The 15,964-nt window shown below is 35.6% G+C and overlaps 1 protein-coding gene across 1 annotated transcript in view; it reads left to right on the top strand.

Annotated features, from left to right (window-relative positions):
* MCTP1 (multiple C2 and transmembrane domain containing 1) overlaps positions 1–15,964 on the top strand; it is a 550,845-nt gene that overhangs the window by 382,495 nt on the left and 152,386 nt on the right. The window contains exons 13-17 of the mRNA XM_065936796.1: positions 3,293–3,395; positions 5,156–5,258; positions 5,598–5,699; positions 6,067–6,141; positions 8,318–8,437. Of these exons, the coding sequence (XP_065792868.1) occupies positions 3,293–3,395; positions 5,156–5,258; positions 5,598–5,699; positions 6,067–6,141; positions 8,318–8,437 (503 nt within the window). The remainder of the gene's footprint in view (positions 1–3,292; positions 3,396–5,155; positions 5,259–5,597; positions 5,700–6,066; positions 6,142–8,317; positions 8,438–15,964) is intronic.

The raw sequence follows: 15,964 nt of genomic DNA, 5'->3' as shown, positions 1-15,964 counted from the left end.
GTGGTAAAGAACCCGCATGCAAGGCAGGTTAGATGTAAGAGACACAGGTTTGATCTCTGGTTGGGAAGATCTGCTGGAGGAGGGCATGGCAATCCACTCCAATATTCTTGCCTGGAGAATCTCATGGGTGGAGGAGCCTGGTGGGCTACAGTCCATAGAGTTGCAAAGAGGCAAACACAGCTGAAGCAACTGAACACACACACACATACCATATAACATGGATTTTAATAGATACTGAAAAGACATCAAAAGTGGGTTAAATTTGGGAAGAAGTTTTTGGAAAAATGAAAATAGCCTGTACATGGATGAGTTCCTGTCACTGATCATAGTCTTTAGTATGACCGTAAGCATAAGAATAATAGATTTCAGATTGGGAAAAATCAGTATAAATCAAAACATGTTTGGTCTTTCTTAAGCAAAAAGCTTTCTTTTTTAATGTAATCACCATTCTATTCTGCATATTGTCTAACATGGTCTCTTAAAAATTACATTCCTTGCCCATTTCAAGTTATAAGGTAGGTGCTGACAGGAGAATGTCTTTGCCATTGATGGTATGCCACTGGAAGTTTGAGTAGCAAAATGACTGAGAAGTGGCTTTAGAAGACTCTTGCACTGTTTTTGGTGTAGAAATGTCTCTAGTTCTTTAATAACTTTATTCTGATAGAAAAGAGTAACTGAGGGGTTAAGTAATGTGGTGATAGATGACTAATACTGGTTTTTCCTAAAATGGTTTTGAGAAATAATCAACTAAATAGCAAGAAAATATGGATTGCACTACCTCATAGACATAGGGTTTGATAAATACATTAGTTTCTTAGCAGAATATGAATAATATGAATAATAAGCACAGATTTTGTTTCTTTCTAATCCTTTGGCCAACCACTGACCTAGGTCTTCTGTTGTCAGCAAATAAGGATACAGTAACAAAGAAGGTGATGATTTGGGAGACTTTCCATGGGGTTGGTTGAAAGTATTATGTTCAGTCTTGTTGTTGTTTAGTTGCCCAGTAGAGTCCAACTCTTTGCTTACACAACTGAATATAATTTCCTATGGGAAAAAAGTCAACATTTTCATCCTTTGTTCGTAGAAGTTTAAAGTAAATTTTTTCAGCATAGATTTCAGTCTCTAGAGTTTGTTCTTGTGTTTTGTTATTGGAGAAGTGGTTGTTTTGACTGAATCTATCACACATTGGTGATCATTTGAGGGCAAGTAAAACCAACTTAATTGAAATAGAATAGTATTAACAATTGAAGTAAAATAAATTAAGTGAAAATGAGGGAACAAAAATACCAAGAAGTGCTATTTTTTTTTTTTTTTTTTTAGAAGTGCTATTTTTTTTGTACTTATTTTTACTGGTTAAGATTAATATGAATGTATGTGTGTTTAAGAAAAATTACAAGGAGGTCCAAGGAAGTGTGAGAGTTATACTTGTCTTCTAAGTGTTTCTGAAGTTTATCATTTCATCTAAAGTGAAAGTGAAGTAGGTATTCTTTTGTCATAGATTTCATCATAAATATGGCTTTAATATTCTCTCTGCTTGGTATATATATAGATACTTTCTCTCTCCAAACCTTTTATAAACTAGTTGAGGTTGTAGTTTATGTGCTGTGTTCTTTTGTTCATACCATAGCACCCAGCACAAAGCTAGGTGGAAAGACAATATTTAATATGAGTCTTAAGAGTAAGGTATTGAAAACTAACCTACTTTTCATGCTTTTACCTAAATTCTCTGGGACAAAATTAAGTTAACATGGCAAATAAAACCTACTATAAGGTGTTTTAATGAACAAAAATTTTTGAATACTATCTTTCATGGCACGTATAAGGTACAAATGAGGTTGGTAGCAGGTAGGGGGACAGGAGTGAAGAATGTGGGGGAAAAAAAATACAGATCCTAAATCAGGGGTGAAATTTTCACCAGACCTGAAAGACTTTCAGTTCTCTATTCTTTATTGAAAATTAATCCCAAGACCAAAAATTGAAAAGACTACCATAATGTTAAATTATGCAGTTATCATGGGCTATATGAGGTCACCGCACTAACACACACATATTAAATCTCTTTTTTAATGTAAAATTAATAAAGAGGTAAATTAAAAGGTAAGTCAAAGTTAAAGGTAAGTCAAAGTTTGTACAGCTCATTTTCAAAATTACAATATGGAAAGTAAATACACTGCTGTGTGGGAATACACAGCTTATCTGTCCTTGCTAGCTAATGAATTCTTTCCTATTAAATTTTAATAGGAAAATCTTCAATGATATTTAAGCTTTCACAGAAGTGTAAACTACTGTGACTACAATTCACAATGCATTTAAAACAATTATTCTTTATCATTAAAGTTAATAATATGCACATTAACCTCTTATGTAGTCTAAATCAATATTGTCGTTTAAAAGATATGACCTCTGGACAGCTTTGTCTAAATATTGATTTCATTGTCATTTGTATAAGGTATCAAACAAATTACATGCTGCACTAATATCATTAATACTGCCCCCATAGAGCCTCTGACTTTACAGGTTCTTGTAATATAAGACATGACATTACAAAAATATTGAGGACATCACAAAATATAATTACCAAATGGATGAGGTTTGACTATGGTGGCATAGAGTGGCTGTAAACATGTGATAACTTTCAAATCCTTTTCTCTCCGTAGACAAAAAAAATACATCTCTTTAGCATGCAGATTGGTTTGTTGAGGTTAAGTTTCAAATGGCAGAATTTTTTCTGCCTCAGAGGGTCTAATTTACCTTTTTCTGATGTCATAGATATTTCATAAGAGAATCTAGTCGGATTAAAATATTGTAGTTCTGCAATATAGCAGTTTTCCCAAAATAAACTTGTTTAGGAATTTCTTTTACAAGTTCCTAGTGACTCAGATGAGTTGGAAAATACATGCAACTTTATGCATGTAAAGTGAAGGGGCTGAACCTTTCAACTGATTATTAAATTAAATAAAACCTGATTTGGGGATGGGCACTTATCACATTTGCCCTCATAATTGGCAGTTACAGTATTATTTTTGTAAAAGCCAAATTTGCAGATCAAAGTAGCTATATAAATTAGCGCTTTAGAACTTTTTCCAAATTGCTCTGAATCACAATTGTTAACATCATCCTGTTACATCTAATTCTATTTTAATGTTTGTTTGTTTTTTCAATTTTTAAAATTGTACTTTATTTTCTGTTTTCTGTAAGACTTTTTAGAAAAGAGATGTGGTCATGGTCACAATACTGATAGCTGGGGGTGCTATTTATACTAAAACTGTTCCCCCCATATTTCTTGTAGGTAAAAGTGACCCATTTTGTGTGGTTGAGCTGAACAATGATAGGCTGCTAACACATACTGTCTACAAAAATCTCAACCCTGAGTGGAACAAAGTCTTCACATTGTAAGTAGTGGTTATCTTGAGCTTGCTTCAAGAATGATACTAAATGATATTTATTTTTGAGATTTTTGTGTGTTTTCTTAACTGATTAACAGTTCAGTGCCTCTGGCCTGCCTTTGCCAGCAATAGTGAATTGCATAATTGCATTACCTTCCTGAGCGTGAAACCTGGGGAAAGGTTATGCCATTTTTTTGTGTGTTTATACAGATTTTTTTTTTAAGCTGTGCATTTTTTTGACTAAGGATTTTTCTCCCATTAACTGAATTGCCATACTGCTCCTTCCTTTTATAGTTTCTATTGAAATTCTCCCCAATTGCACTGACACCAAGGAGGACAAAGCTCTGTTTGTTCCATTGCTCAAATCAGCAAACAATCCAGTCTCGGATTCAGCAGATGTGTTAGTTTTGGTTTGTTTCATTTTAGCACAATAAGAATATTAAGTACTGTCCTACTTGCCCCCCCCCCAAAAAAAGAAAAAACCCTTTGAGTTAATTTTCTTTTTGTTTTAAAAAGTTTGTAAATCTTTCCAATCATTCACTGTAAAAGCTGCCAATGCTACTCTGTAGTATCTCCTAAATTTGTTTTTTTTTTTTTAAACTGAGCTTTAGAAATGAACTCGGAACAAAGGAAAACTCTCCAAATAGAAGTACTTCTTAAAAGTTTTCTAACATAGCTTTATTTTTTTGTATATGAGAAACTGCTAAATTCCTCATTAATTTCTTATAATGTCCTTGCTTAAGATCCAGTAACTAATCAGATTTAATTATCTGACCAATTTATCTTTAAGGAATTTCACATTTTTATAAGACATGAAAGCCTGGTCCGGAGACTTGCACTCCTAAGAAGGTTGTGGAGAGTGTTTTTCTCTGGAATGCATAATTGAATGAATAGGTTTGATTATTATCAAAGCCATTAATTGATTGTGCTCTGATAAAGCCTCTTCTCACATGTGGCTGCAGTCTTTCAGTAATGAATATATTCATTTTTTGTTTTCTCTTAATTCATGTTTTCTTGGTAAACAGTTTGATCAAAGAATAAATGCTGTCAACAATTGGGGCTTATTTTTCTAGAAACAAAAATATGAAGAGCTTGCACAGTTGTTTATTAGCATATGTTGTCTTTGGAACATAATAGAGCAGTACTTAATTTCTAAATCCTAGGGTGGGACAATAGCTATCAATGTTACATTTTTTACATTCTGTATTTTGTGTAGTTAATTTTTACTGTAAACTTAACAGAAATAAGTTAGCACTTTGATGAGAGCTGGGGATAAAAATTATAATAAAAAAGACAAATGATACAAAATATACAGTGACTCTTGCTGAAATCAAACCTGGGAGTTATAAGTTTGGAGTTATAAGAAGATAGAAATTGTGTGGAAGTTATAAGAAGATAGAAATTATTGTAATAATGAGAAGAAGGAAAAGTCTAAAAAAATCAGTGCCGCTTATTGATGGTTTTTTTTTTTAACAGTGATTTATTCTGTGGTCATCCAGATGGAAGTTATGTTTTATTGAAAAATTATAACTTAAAATTAAAATTGTATTCAAAGTTCCAGATAACAGAACCATCACTGCTGTCTACTAAGATGCATTGTGGGAAATTCTGTCAGATACCAAGCTGCCCTGTGTATATGCAAATAGCATACATAAAACACATATACACCGAATCAGCTGGAGCTATCTAAATTTTCAAAAGCATTTGTGTTCTTGTTCCCCACTGATGAAGTCTTTTTTTTTCCCGTACATATATTTATTTTGCAGCAACATTAAAGATATCCATTCAGTTCTTGAAGTGACCGTGTATGATGAAGATCGGGATCGAAGTGCTGACTTTCTGGGCAAAGTTGCTATACCCTTGCTATCCGTAAGTTTCATTTACCTGACACATGGCTCTGTGTTGCTTTTGCTCAAGGAAGGAAAAAAAAAAAAAAAAGCCCTCAGCTCTATATCTGTCATTTCTCAACCAAGGTCTGTAATAAGAACACTAAAAATTTTAACATACTCGACTCACGGCCCTGTTGAATCCCATGATAGTTAATTTCTCCTGACAGACTTGATCCTGGTAATGAACAGGTACTTGTCAGAATTGCCACAGTTGTTTTGGGTTCTCTGTCAGTTTCAGCAGCTGGGGGTCAGAGGTCACCGAGGGAGTGTATTCAGTGGAGACCGCCAGACAGACGGCTGTCATGTCCTTTTCCCGCAGATTCAAAATGGTGAACAGAAAGCCTACGTCTTGAAAAACAAGCAGCTGACAGCGCCAACAAAGGGGGTCATCTATCTTGAAATAGATGTGATTTTTAATGCTGTAAGTCTTAACTTTGGCTTTTTTGTACTGCTAAAGAGTTCAGTTTCATGAGAGCTTTTGTTCCTGATTTGTAGAGAATTTCTGTCATCCCTCATTTTCTCTGAACCTTGATGTATCCTGGAGAACACGCCTGGGCCACTGCCTGGCACCCCTCGCTTGCTGCTGTAGCTGGCGGCTGCCGCTGCGGCTGCTCTGTGGCCAGGCAGGAGTGGAAGTGCATGCATGGGCCCCTGTATACACTTGTGTTTTACGGGAACCGCAGCCAGGACTTTGAAACTTTAGCAATGATTGCAAACTGAACTGCATGAAAAACTTGTAAACATTCGTAATGTATTCATCCATAACAGACACATGTGTTGATGTGTAGGTGAAAGCCAGCTTACGAACATTAATACCCAAAGAACAGAAGTACATCGAAGAGGAAAACAGACTCTCTAAACAGGTAAACAGCAGGGAAAGATGAATCCCTCTGGGAAGACCTGATTATATCTGTAAAACATCTATGTAAATTCAAATAAACTTTGGAGGTGTGGGGCGGGTGGGGAAAGACTGTGGAATGTTTGATCATCTGCTGATGTGAACTGGCTCGCTCTTTTCTCCTTTCTTTTCCTCTCTCCCTTTTTTTTCCTTGAAAGATCAAACAAGGACAATACCAAACTAAGTTGAGTGGGGGTGGTCAGAAAGGAAAGGGGATACTGTAGGCTCTGCATAGAATGGATGTGTATTCATGCTTTAGCAAAAGAATGATCATTTTGAACATAAACTACAATTTGATTGCCATGGAATGTGTAAATGAGAACACCAAAAGCTGAGGTTCAGATATACGTCCAGACCACCCACAGGTATGATGCAGGTGTATGTAAAGCAAGCCCAGCGTAGAGTTCTTCCCTCTAATCCACGAGAGAGGGGGCTCTATCTTTTAAGGGAGCCCGTCCTGTTAATTAGATTTTGACTATGATCTTTTAGAAGTGAACTTTTATTGTCATTTTTAGCTCAGGAAATAGAAAATCAGGAACCCTGATTTTCCTATCAGGAAGGAATTTCAGACTTGATATCTTGTAATTAGACTTGTAGCTTTAAATTTGATTTGATATGAAGTTAAGAAAAGAGCACTGTTTCCCCTTTTAAAAGTCCAATTAACACAGCTAAAATAAAATATGTTTGAGACTCTATAGTTTACAGAATTCATCTGTGTGTGTTAAAATCTTTAATAATTTTCTGTGCTATTAGAAGACCAGAAGTGCTTTGTTTTTATTCCAATCACTTCACCAAAAACAGTGGAATCTTTAGTTGTGCCTGAGGTACAAGCGTAATATCTATCTGAATGGAAATACAGATTACATTTTTCCACAATTATATTTAAAAATACTAAAACTCTTAAAGGTGATTAGGGGCCAAGAAGGAAACAAATAGGGACACTTTTTATTTTGCCTGAAAGAAATTTTAACTTGTTTAAACTGCTGAGCATGTACATGTTTCTATATGTACATAACATATGCAGATGTTTTCCATATGAGCCCAGTTAACTTTACATAGCTATTTCTTTAAAATACCAGATTAGCATTGAAATATACTTGTAAGTAGCAAAGTATTAACATGCAGACATAATTAATTATTAACATAACTGTATTTAATTTTTTGAACCTATATCTAGTGTATGGGCTGTTTGTCTTAACAGCTGTAGCCATGTCTTAGTTTTAAATTCTTTAATTATAGAAATTTCCATATACCTCTTATCTTGTTCCATATCTACAATTTATTTTTGTCTCTTTTTTTTTTATTGAGGTGTAATTGATGCCCAATATTCTATATTACAGGTGTACAGTATAGTGATTCACAATTTTTAAAGATTTGTTCCATTTGTCATTACTATAAAATATTGGCTATATTTCTTGTGTTGTACAATATATTTTTGTAGCATATTTTATATATAATAGCTTGTCATAAACCTTTTTTAAGGGAATATTTTGTACTTGGTTGCCATACATTTTTCCCTAAATCCAAAATTAGGAAAAAGTAATGAGAAATGCGGGTAAAATTTATTGTGGGAAAGAGAGAGAGGGAGAGGGAAAAGAGAGAAGGGGCATGAGACTCTGATAGGAAGAAAGGAGATCCTACTGAAATGGTGATAAAATATTATTTTTTCTACAATAAAGCAATACTTGGCAGGTTTTTTCTAAGCCCCTCAATAAAAACATCACAAGTTAGCAATTTCATTTTGAAATATCTTGAAATGAAAGCATTTAAAGAATTTTAAAAGCACAGGATTTCAGAATTTTTAAATATAAAGTTCTCAGCATTTTAAGTGTCAAAGAAAATGTTTTTGATCGTTGGAAATTTTTTTTTTCTTTTGAACAGAGGTAACTCAACTCGCATGATCGTACTCTCTATGCAAATATATTTAACTTGGAAATTGCTCTTGTAATTTAGTTCTTCCCACCTTCTCCAGATAAACTTCTTTCCCTCTAACTTGGGAACCAAATTGCTTGGTATATTCTTACAACTTTATTAACTTTCTGAATTCATATTAAGTCACACTAAACTTGAAGAATTTTGTGGCATATCTGATGAATTTCAGCCTTGCAAATTCTAATAATGGCTTTCATCTGCCTTTACAGCTGCTGCTAAGGAACTTTATCAGAACGAAGCGTTGTGTCATGGTGCTCGTAAATGCTGCATACTACGTTAATAGTTGCTTTGACTGGGATTCACCCCCAAGGAGCCTCGCTGCTTTTGTGGTATGATCATACTGTATTACTTACATTGTTATTCATTAAATTCAGTAATCATAGCTGCCTGTTTCTGTGGCTCTAGTTATAGTTAAGTCAATGTGGCCATTTGTAACTTCTATTTTGAGATTCGACTGGGCAGATTTGCCGTGGGCAGGAACCTGATGGATTGTTCAAGGTCTGAGTCCAAGAATCCATCCCCGCTCCCAGCCTCAGATTTCCGGAATACAAGACATCTCAGCCAATGTGTAATTTTCTCTGTGACAGTTAAAAAGTAAAATTTTACATGTTGCATAATCCCAAAGCCCAATAGCAGGGCCAAGAAAAGTCCTTAGTGTTAAACAAAAACAAAATTAAGAATCTTGATCATCCTCATTTTAATTGTATTTATCCTATAGATAGCTTTTCAAAATATGAAAATCTTTGGCAGTAGAATGCTAGTTGTAATACTTTAATATGTGAATCACGGTTGGAAGTGGATGTTACCTATGTAAGACACGCTTTATTATTTCTGAGATTTCCAGTTTTTAAAAAGGCACGAGTGAGAATTTGATAGTTCCAGAGTCCTCTGACAGCATCCATCCCGTGGCCTTTTACTTTGGTTATTTAAAAATTGCTGATGAGACCAACTTGCAAAGCTAGAAATTCTGAAAGAATTCTTCCTCTGTGCTTCAGCTGAGATTTTTCTGTTCTCACATTATTTCTGCGTATTCAGGATTTCAGTCTGAAGTTTAAGTGGAGTCGTTCTTTTGAAATCTTTCATTTTATTGTCATACTTGTTAGAATATGAGTACCCTTATGTGTCCTTATATTTGCAGGTTTCACAGACTATGACTTTATCTGGGGGGGCTTACAAAAAGAGCTTTAATTATAGTAACAAGTCAACGTTTTAGTATTACCATTCAAATGAGTGTAGGCACATCAGTTTAACACTTTGAGCTCTGTCCTCCTCTCAGGCCTTGTATGGGACTTTCATTAATGTCTGAGCACATGGAACAAAGAGTGTGGACGTCCCTTTGTGTTGTGAGTTACCAGAAAGTTAGGCAGCCTGCTTCCCATAGACATGTTGTTGTCTCCTTAAAGAAAGCAACTGTCATCATCATTAAGTTTTAGAAAAGAAAATCTGCCTCTCTCAATATTCTTTTATTTAGCTCTTTCACATGATAAATACACTGGAGTACTGTTAAGCAAACTTTGTTGTTGTTTTTCAGCATCATAGAGGCACTTTAATGTTAATGAGGGGAAAAAAAATCACGTTGAGTTTATGTGTGAATTTTATGCCATTACGTCCAGATTCCGGGGGGCCGTATAGCAGACACAATAATATTCTACCCAGAGTGTCATGCTGCCATCTTTGTTTCTCTCCTTTGTTTCATAGCTATTTATGACATTTGAAAACAGAGAAACCTGTATAATTGTATCATTTGTTCAGGAGGCTTCATTTTGGATACTTCGGTAATACAGTGTTTATGTAAGTCTTCACAAACTTCGTCTGGCTTCTAGAGGTCTCTCCTGTACAATGAACCAAGATGGTGGACTTTCCTCTCAATTTCCTACTGGTTGAAAAAATATTTATCTACCAGTCAGTGAAATTCTGAGAAATCTAGCTACACAGCACTTGAGTAATTCCACTGTACAGGAGTCCAAATTCACTGGGGAAGAAAGGTACTGATCTCTCTCTTAGCTGGCGGTCAGCTTCTGACAGACTCGATCCTGTGAAACAAGGATGTTTGTTTGATGTTTGTTTGATGTTTGAACCCCTTGAATGCAAGACACTTTCGGGAAGGAGGGGCAGGGCAGGCCGTAATACAGGTAGGAAAAGGGACTCCTGACACCGACGATGAAAAAACGGGCCAGAAACTACAGTGTGAATACATGCTAACAGTAATTTTGAGAAGAAGCAATATTATTAATGGTTTCATTGAAAAAAAGAAGCATTGAATTTCAGTCTGTTGAATGTCATTAAAACAGCAAATAACAACAACCTGCTTCATTTATCTGGACCTGACCTAGGAGTTCCAGGAGAATGGGGGCCCCTCCAGCGTCACCTGCAGAGCATCTAGCCCTAGAAGGCTCCTGGTGTAAATGACTGTCTAAATCAGTAGACCAACCAATAATTCAGTCAGTCTGAAATATTTTTCTTATGTGGAGAAACTTTCTTCAATGATTCCATACAGATAAGAGTTTGCTCTAATAAAGCTAGTGATTAAATGACAATAGGCTTATCTTAATGCCTTTTAGTAATTTTTCCTAGACCTTATATTTAAATTCTAAACTATTTCATAATCCTCCATCCATCATCTCTTTTAACCTCAGATTAAATTCTAATATAAAAAGACCCTTATATAATGATAACCCAATATCTATCACAAATTTACGTGCCAAAATACTTTTCCAGCCACTACAGCATGAAAGTGCTTTTGGTGCATTAATAAATTAAATATTCCCAGCAACTTTATTTGAGGTAGATACTGTTATTTTCCTGATTTGCAGAGGAAGAAGCTGAGGCACGGAAAAGTTAAGTACCTTGCTCAAAGCCACACAGATATTATTTCCTTTCCAAAAGAGCTTTTAAAATATGTACCTTGTAATCTTAACATCATAATGATTCAGGAAAAAAGAAAACACCGTGGTAGGATTTTTATTCATCTTCTAGATATTAAATGATGTACTTAAAAATGAAATGTTTCAAAGATCTTATTGCATAACCAGAGCCTTTTTAGGCCAGTTTATTGAAAAGAACTGCTTTCCATTAGGAGAAGCTATGAGCAGCACCCCATTGTTACAAACATATTGTTCCCATCATTCCCTGTTGATGGATCACGGGTCTATTATTATAATATTGGTTCCACTTGGCCCACTTTTTCATAAATGCAGCTGCCTCATGGAGCACATGCGTTTGTACCATTATGCTGCTTGGTTTTAGGCCCAGATCAGTAAACTTTATAATGTTTAAGTGCCTTTTTTTCCTATCCTGTTTTCTTTTTCTTTTCTAATTTAGCATCCAAAAGTAAATGCAAAGTAGTGAGATTTAAACAGAAAAACAGTCCTTTTTGTCCTAGTGTCAGTTACAGTGGAAAGCGTGAGAAATGCAGGTGAAGAGCTGCCCTGATCTCTTTTGTGCTACCTGTGTGTTCTGTAGAAGGTTCAAAGCCGGCTGCCTCTATTAGAAAGAGAAATCAGCCTGGAAGGTGATGGATGAAATATAAGCAAGCACGTGCCTGGGAATGTCCTTGTTGCTGTGTGCCATGAATTAGGTTTTTAAATTTTACTATGAATATTGAATGCTGAAGAGCATACACATACGTATGTGATGTGGAAGGCAGGGACGCTTGTCTTTGGGAATCATCCATTGTAGACGTGTAAATGTCTCATCAATTGGGTTTAATTTTCATCAGGCTCTTGACCAGACATTTGTGTTCTTGTGGATGTCAGTGGGTGCAACATGGGGAAAAAAAAAGAGTGCGCATTCTCTTTTTCAATACTGTCATTTCTCACTGTAATGAGCACAAAAATAATTGGACAACTGAGCTATCAGTAAAAGGACACACTTCAGTGTGCGTCAAAGAATTATTTTACAGGACAAACTTTAATCTTTAAATGGGATTGTAGATAATTTGTGGTACCATCTGTCCATTTGGAATTGTTTTAGCCTTTTCTGTCGTTATACAGTAAGTGCCGCTGTGTTTAACATTAACATTTGATATTTTACACATTTAATTTCTGTTCTGCTGTGTGGTCCTTCGGGAACGGAGCGCTAGTGCTACATGAGAGAAGACAAAGTATTGATCAGTTAACATTTCAGCTACATTTATGTATGTCGCAAAATTAATGAAAATGCCAGACAAAAATGTCAGAGTGCACAAAAAGGTAGAATTTAAATTTGGTAGTTTAATGAAAAGTTTAAGATGTGCATTATCAAAAATGTCCTCCTGCCTTTAAAGCACGATTCCTAACAGAATAACTAAAGGGAGACACATATTTTACTTAGAGAACGTGAATTATGAAGGGATGTCAGCTCCTCAAAGTACCTTGTGTTCCAAAACGGCGTGTTTGAATGCTTAACCATTACTCATAAAATACATATGTTTCTCCTCCTATCTGGAGAGCTTCTGGCTTCACCCCTCCAGGCTGACCAGCCGGACGAGGCAGGCTTCCTACTGAGATTTCCCCCCCTTAGGTTTTCCTTGGTATCCAGGCATTCCTTTTGTGTCAAAACTGAGAATTCCCTCTACAGCAATTCATTGAGGCCACTCTGGTTCATTACTCTTTCCTTTCTGGGTCCTTTTCAAATGCCAGGTTTTCCTTTGCTCCCAGATAATTTGAGCTCCACCTTCATTCAATCCCGCTTTTAGGAAAGGATCACACTTGGGACAACAGCGACTCTGAGCAAAGCGGGGCCATTATGCAGCAAAAGAGAAAAACCAGAGATGATGTATGCAAAGAATGACATGAGGCAGCTCTCTGTAGCCAAATGATAAAAAAAATAAAGTAAAAAGGAGGAAGCCCAGCAAAGGAGGAACCGAACTTGCAGGGGCGATGTGGCTGGTGTACAAGGATCTGAAGACAATAGGCTTCCCAGGAGCCTATGGAGCACTTCCTGTGTAGAAAGCCTGCTGCTATTAAACAGCAGGTGGATTTTTCTAAAAGTTATTACAAATAATAAGAACATTTTAAGTGGCCTTCATGTTCAAGGACTGAAAAGGGAGCATCGCTTAAGAAGAAACATTAATGTGAAAAGAGAGACACGTCTAGATCTCCCGTAGTTCAGATTCAAGTCTTAGCCTTCACTGAGCAATAGAGAGGGATTGTACTGGCTGTATGGGAGGTAACTTTGAATTTCAACAGAAATTTCTAGTTTAAATAATTTAAGAGGCATCAATAATACCACACCAACAAAATTATGCTTCAGGTCTATAGCAATTTTCAAATGATTTTTATAGACGTTTTTGTTATTGCTACTGTTTTTTTTTTTTTAGTGCCAGCAGAAAAATTGGAAATGTTCCAGACATAATTTTTGTTTTCTCCCCAAATCAGCAAAACAGAAGGACCTCTGAAAACCACAGAAACAAGACTAAAGTAAAATGATCTGTAACTGATGGTCCTATCCATGTATTCTTGAATTTTCCTAGAATTATGTAAATCTAAACTTCCAAGACCTTTTGCCAACCCTTCTTTATGTATGCTTTCCTCTGATGTAAGTACTTACCAAGTTTATAAACAATACTTCTGATTTAATTTATACAAATTTTAAAGGTACATTAAGCATTTCCTTCATAAATGTGTGAGAAAGAGAAAGCCTATACAGAATTTCATTGCTTTTGAAGACTGTATACCTCCAAAGTTGCCTAAAATTCCTATTAAAACATCAGAGGCCATTGACACTTAGAAAATTCGAGTACTACACTTTTCAGTAAGTAGATTGCGTGCCCAATTCACATGAACATGCTGGCACTTTAAGTTGATGTTCAAAGTACGCATTTTTCCAAAATTTATCTAGATTCCATGGAAGGAAATTATTTTCAAGCATTAGCCAATGAAAAAATAAGTTTTTTAAAGTGGTGCCTTTCACAAAGCATTGCAAATAAATTCTTGCAACTGTGTGATACTCCCCCCACCAAAGACCAAAATTTTGAAGTGAGTTGAATTTTAGGACTGATCACAATTAGCTAAAATCAAATATTAATGGGACAAAGCATTTTGACTAGATTTCTCTAATTCTGGAGGAGTGCTGCTCTAGCTCACTTTGTAGATCTATTTAAATGTATAATTATTTTGTTTTATTTTTGTGGCTGTTACATACACCAGTGTAGCACTTCCTCAGATGAGCACTTAGCTTTCTTTAAATGGTGCCAATGCCCCTTTTTTGTTTATTTTAATAGATGTCAGTAAAAGGGCCTCCTGCTCTTTGGAGGTAGGTAATCACATAAGCTGTAGAATCTACTACTATCCAAAAAGCTAATTCCTCTTAGATTTTATTTTATATTTACAAGAAGAATTTAATTCTTAAAACACATTGCACACTTTCTCTATCATTTCTACTCTCCCTCCTTTGTTCTCTAAAGCAGGACGTTGTCAGATACAATAATCTGGGGACATTCTGTGGGTTACTTAAAGAAAATGAAATTATTTCACTTTTTTTTTCAAGTACAGTGCAGTTGTAATACTGTATTATAATCAAACATAAACCTCAAGTATCACCAGCATAACAATAATACCATATTGAATCTAGGAATTAGCCTCCTCATGAATCTTAGTCATGTGTGCAATGAACGTTGGGATGCCTCTTTGTGGCCTCTCTGGCTATAGGGCTGCTGATCCCTTTCACCTCAGGCAGCTTTCTTGCATTACATATCCTGTAGCTGCAGCCTCAAAATCTTTATGCGATCCTTAAAAAATATGTTGCATGGTCTGGATTTTATGATTAAGTTGACTAAGGATTAAAAATGACAAAAGAATGAAATCAGAGATGTTTCGCTGTCTGTCCTCAGATTCCTAAACCAATGTTCTTGTCCTCTGAAGAATTTTCCACCCTCCAGCTTCAATTTAAATTGTTGGGGACACACATTCTAAGCAACATAGCAAGGCATATTCCTTTCCAAAATAATATTCTGTCAAACGTTTTGCAAAAGAGAAAGTGTAAATGAATAATTATGAAATTTATTTTAGTAAAATTTTGTAAACTAAGAATAATAGCTCTTCTGAAAGATTGTACATTGCAACAGAAATGCAGTCATTACCATACTTTAGACAGTGACTTAATTCTCCAAATGTTTTCATACCCTTTTGAATGGGGTAAATATTAAGAAATAAAGGGTAGAATGGTTTCTATTGTCTGATTTTTCTATTGTGACCAATTATGAAAATACACCTTAGAATTACAGTGTATTCGAGTTAACAAGTGAGAAGCTAACCTGAAATGCTGTTAAGAAAGATTTTCATTGCGCTTTTCCTTGCCATCATTTTGCCGTGTTTTAACATTACAGTCAGAGTGAATAGAGACGGAGGAGTGACTCTTGCCATAGTAGGTCCGTGAGTTACGACCCTGAACTGCGTCCTCTATTTTGCTGTGATGACAGAGATCTGACACTCAGCGAGTGGTAACATTAGAGATCAGTAGCAGTGAAGATGAAAGAGTGACCATTTCTCGTGTTTGCACCAGTCATCAGCCACAGGCTCAAAGGGAAGTAATGAAGAGAAATTCAGAGAAGAGCTCACAAGCCCCAAAAGATGGAAATCACATCAAAGTGTAAACAGATATTTGGATAAAAATGAAAGGCAACCCTGATTTTAAGGATGGGGAAAAGGGTTTTACAAACAAAACTTGGCTTTTATTTTGTTTTAAATCAGCATTTCTCAACAGTTTTTTCATATTTACTCCCCTAATGAGAAACTTTTCACTTAATTTAATGAGAGAAATGAAATACTAAGGAATAAGATTTTCTCAGGGAGTGTTGAGCTTTGGGGGCCACAAATCATTGTGGTATGCAAGATTCTCTGTGCTCTCCCCTAAGAACCAATTTTTGCCCCCTTGGG

Source organism: Muntiacus reevesi, chromosome 1, assembly GCF_963930625.1.
Source record: "Muntiacus reevesi chromosome 1, mMunRee1.1, whole genome shotgun sequence".
Taxonomy (NCBI): Eukaryota; Metazoa; Chordata; class Mammalia; order Artiodactyla; family Cervidae; genus Muntiacus; species Muntiacus reevesi.
Note: the sequence above shows the minus strand (reverse complement) of the source record. Positions and strands in the feature narration are given on the sequence as shown.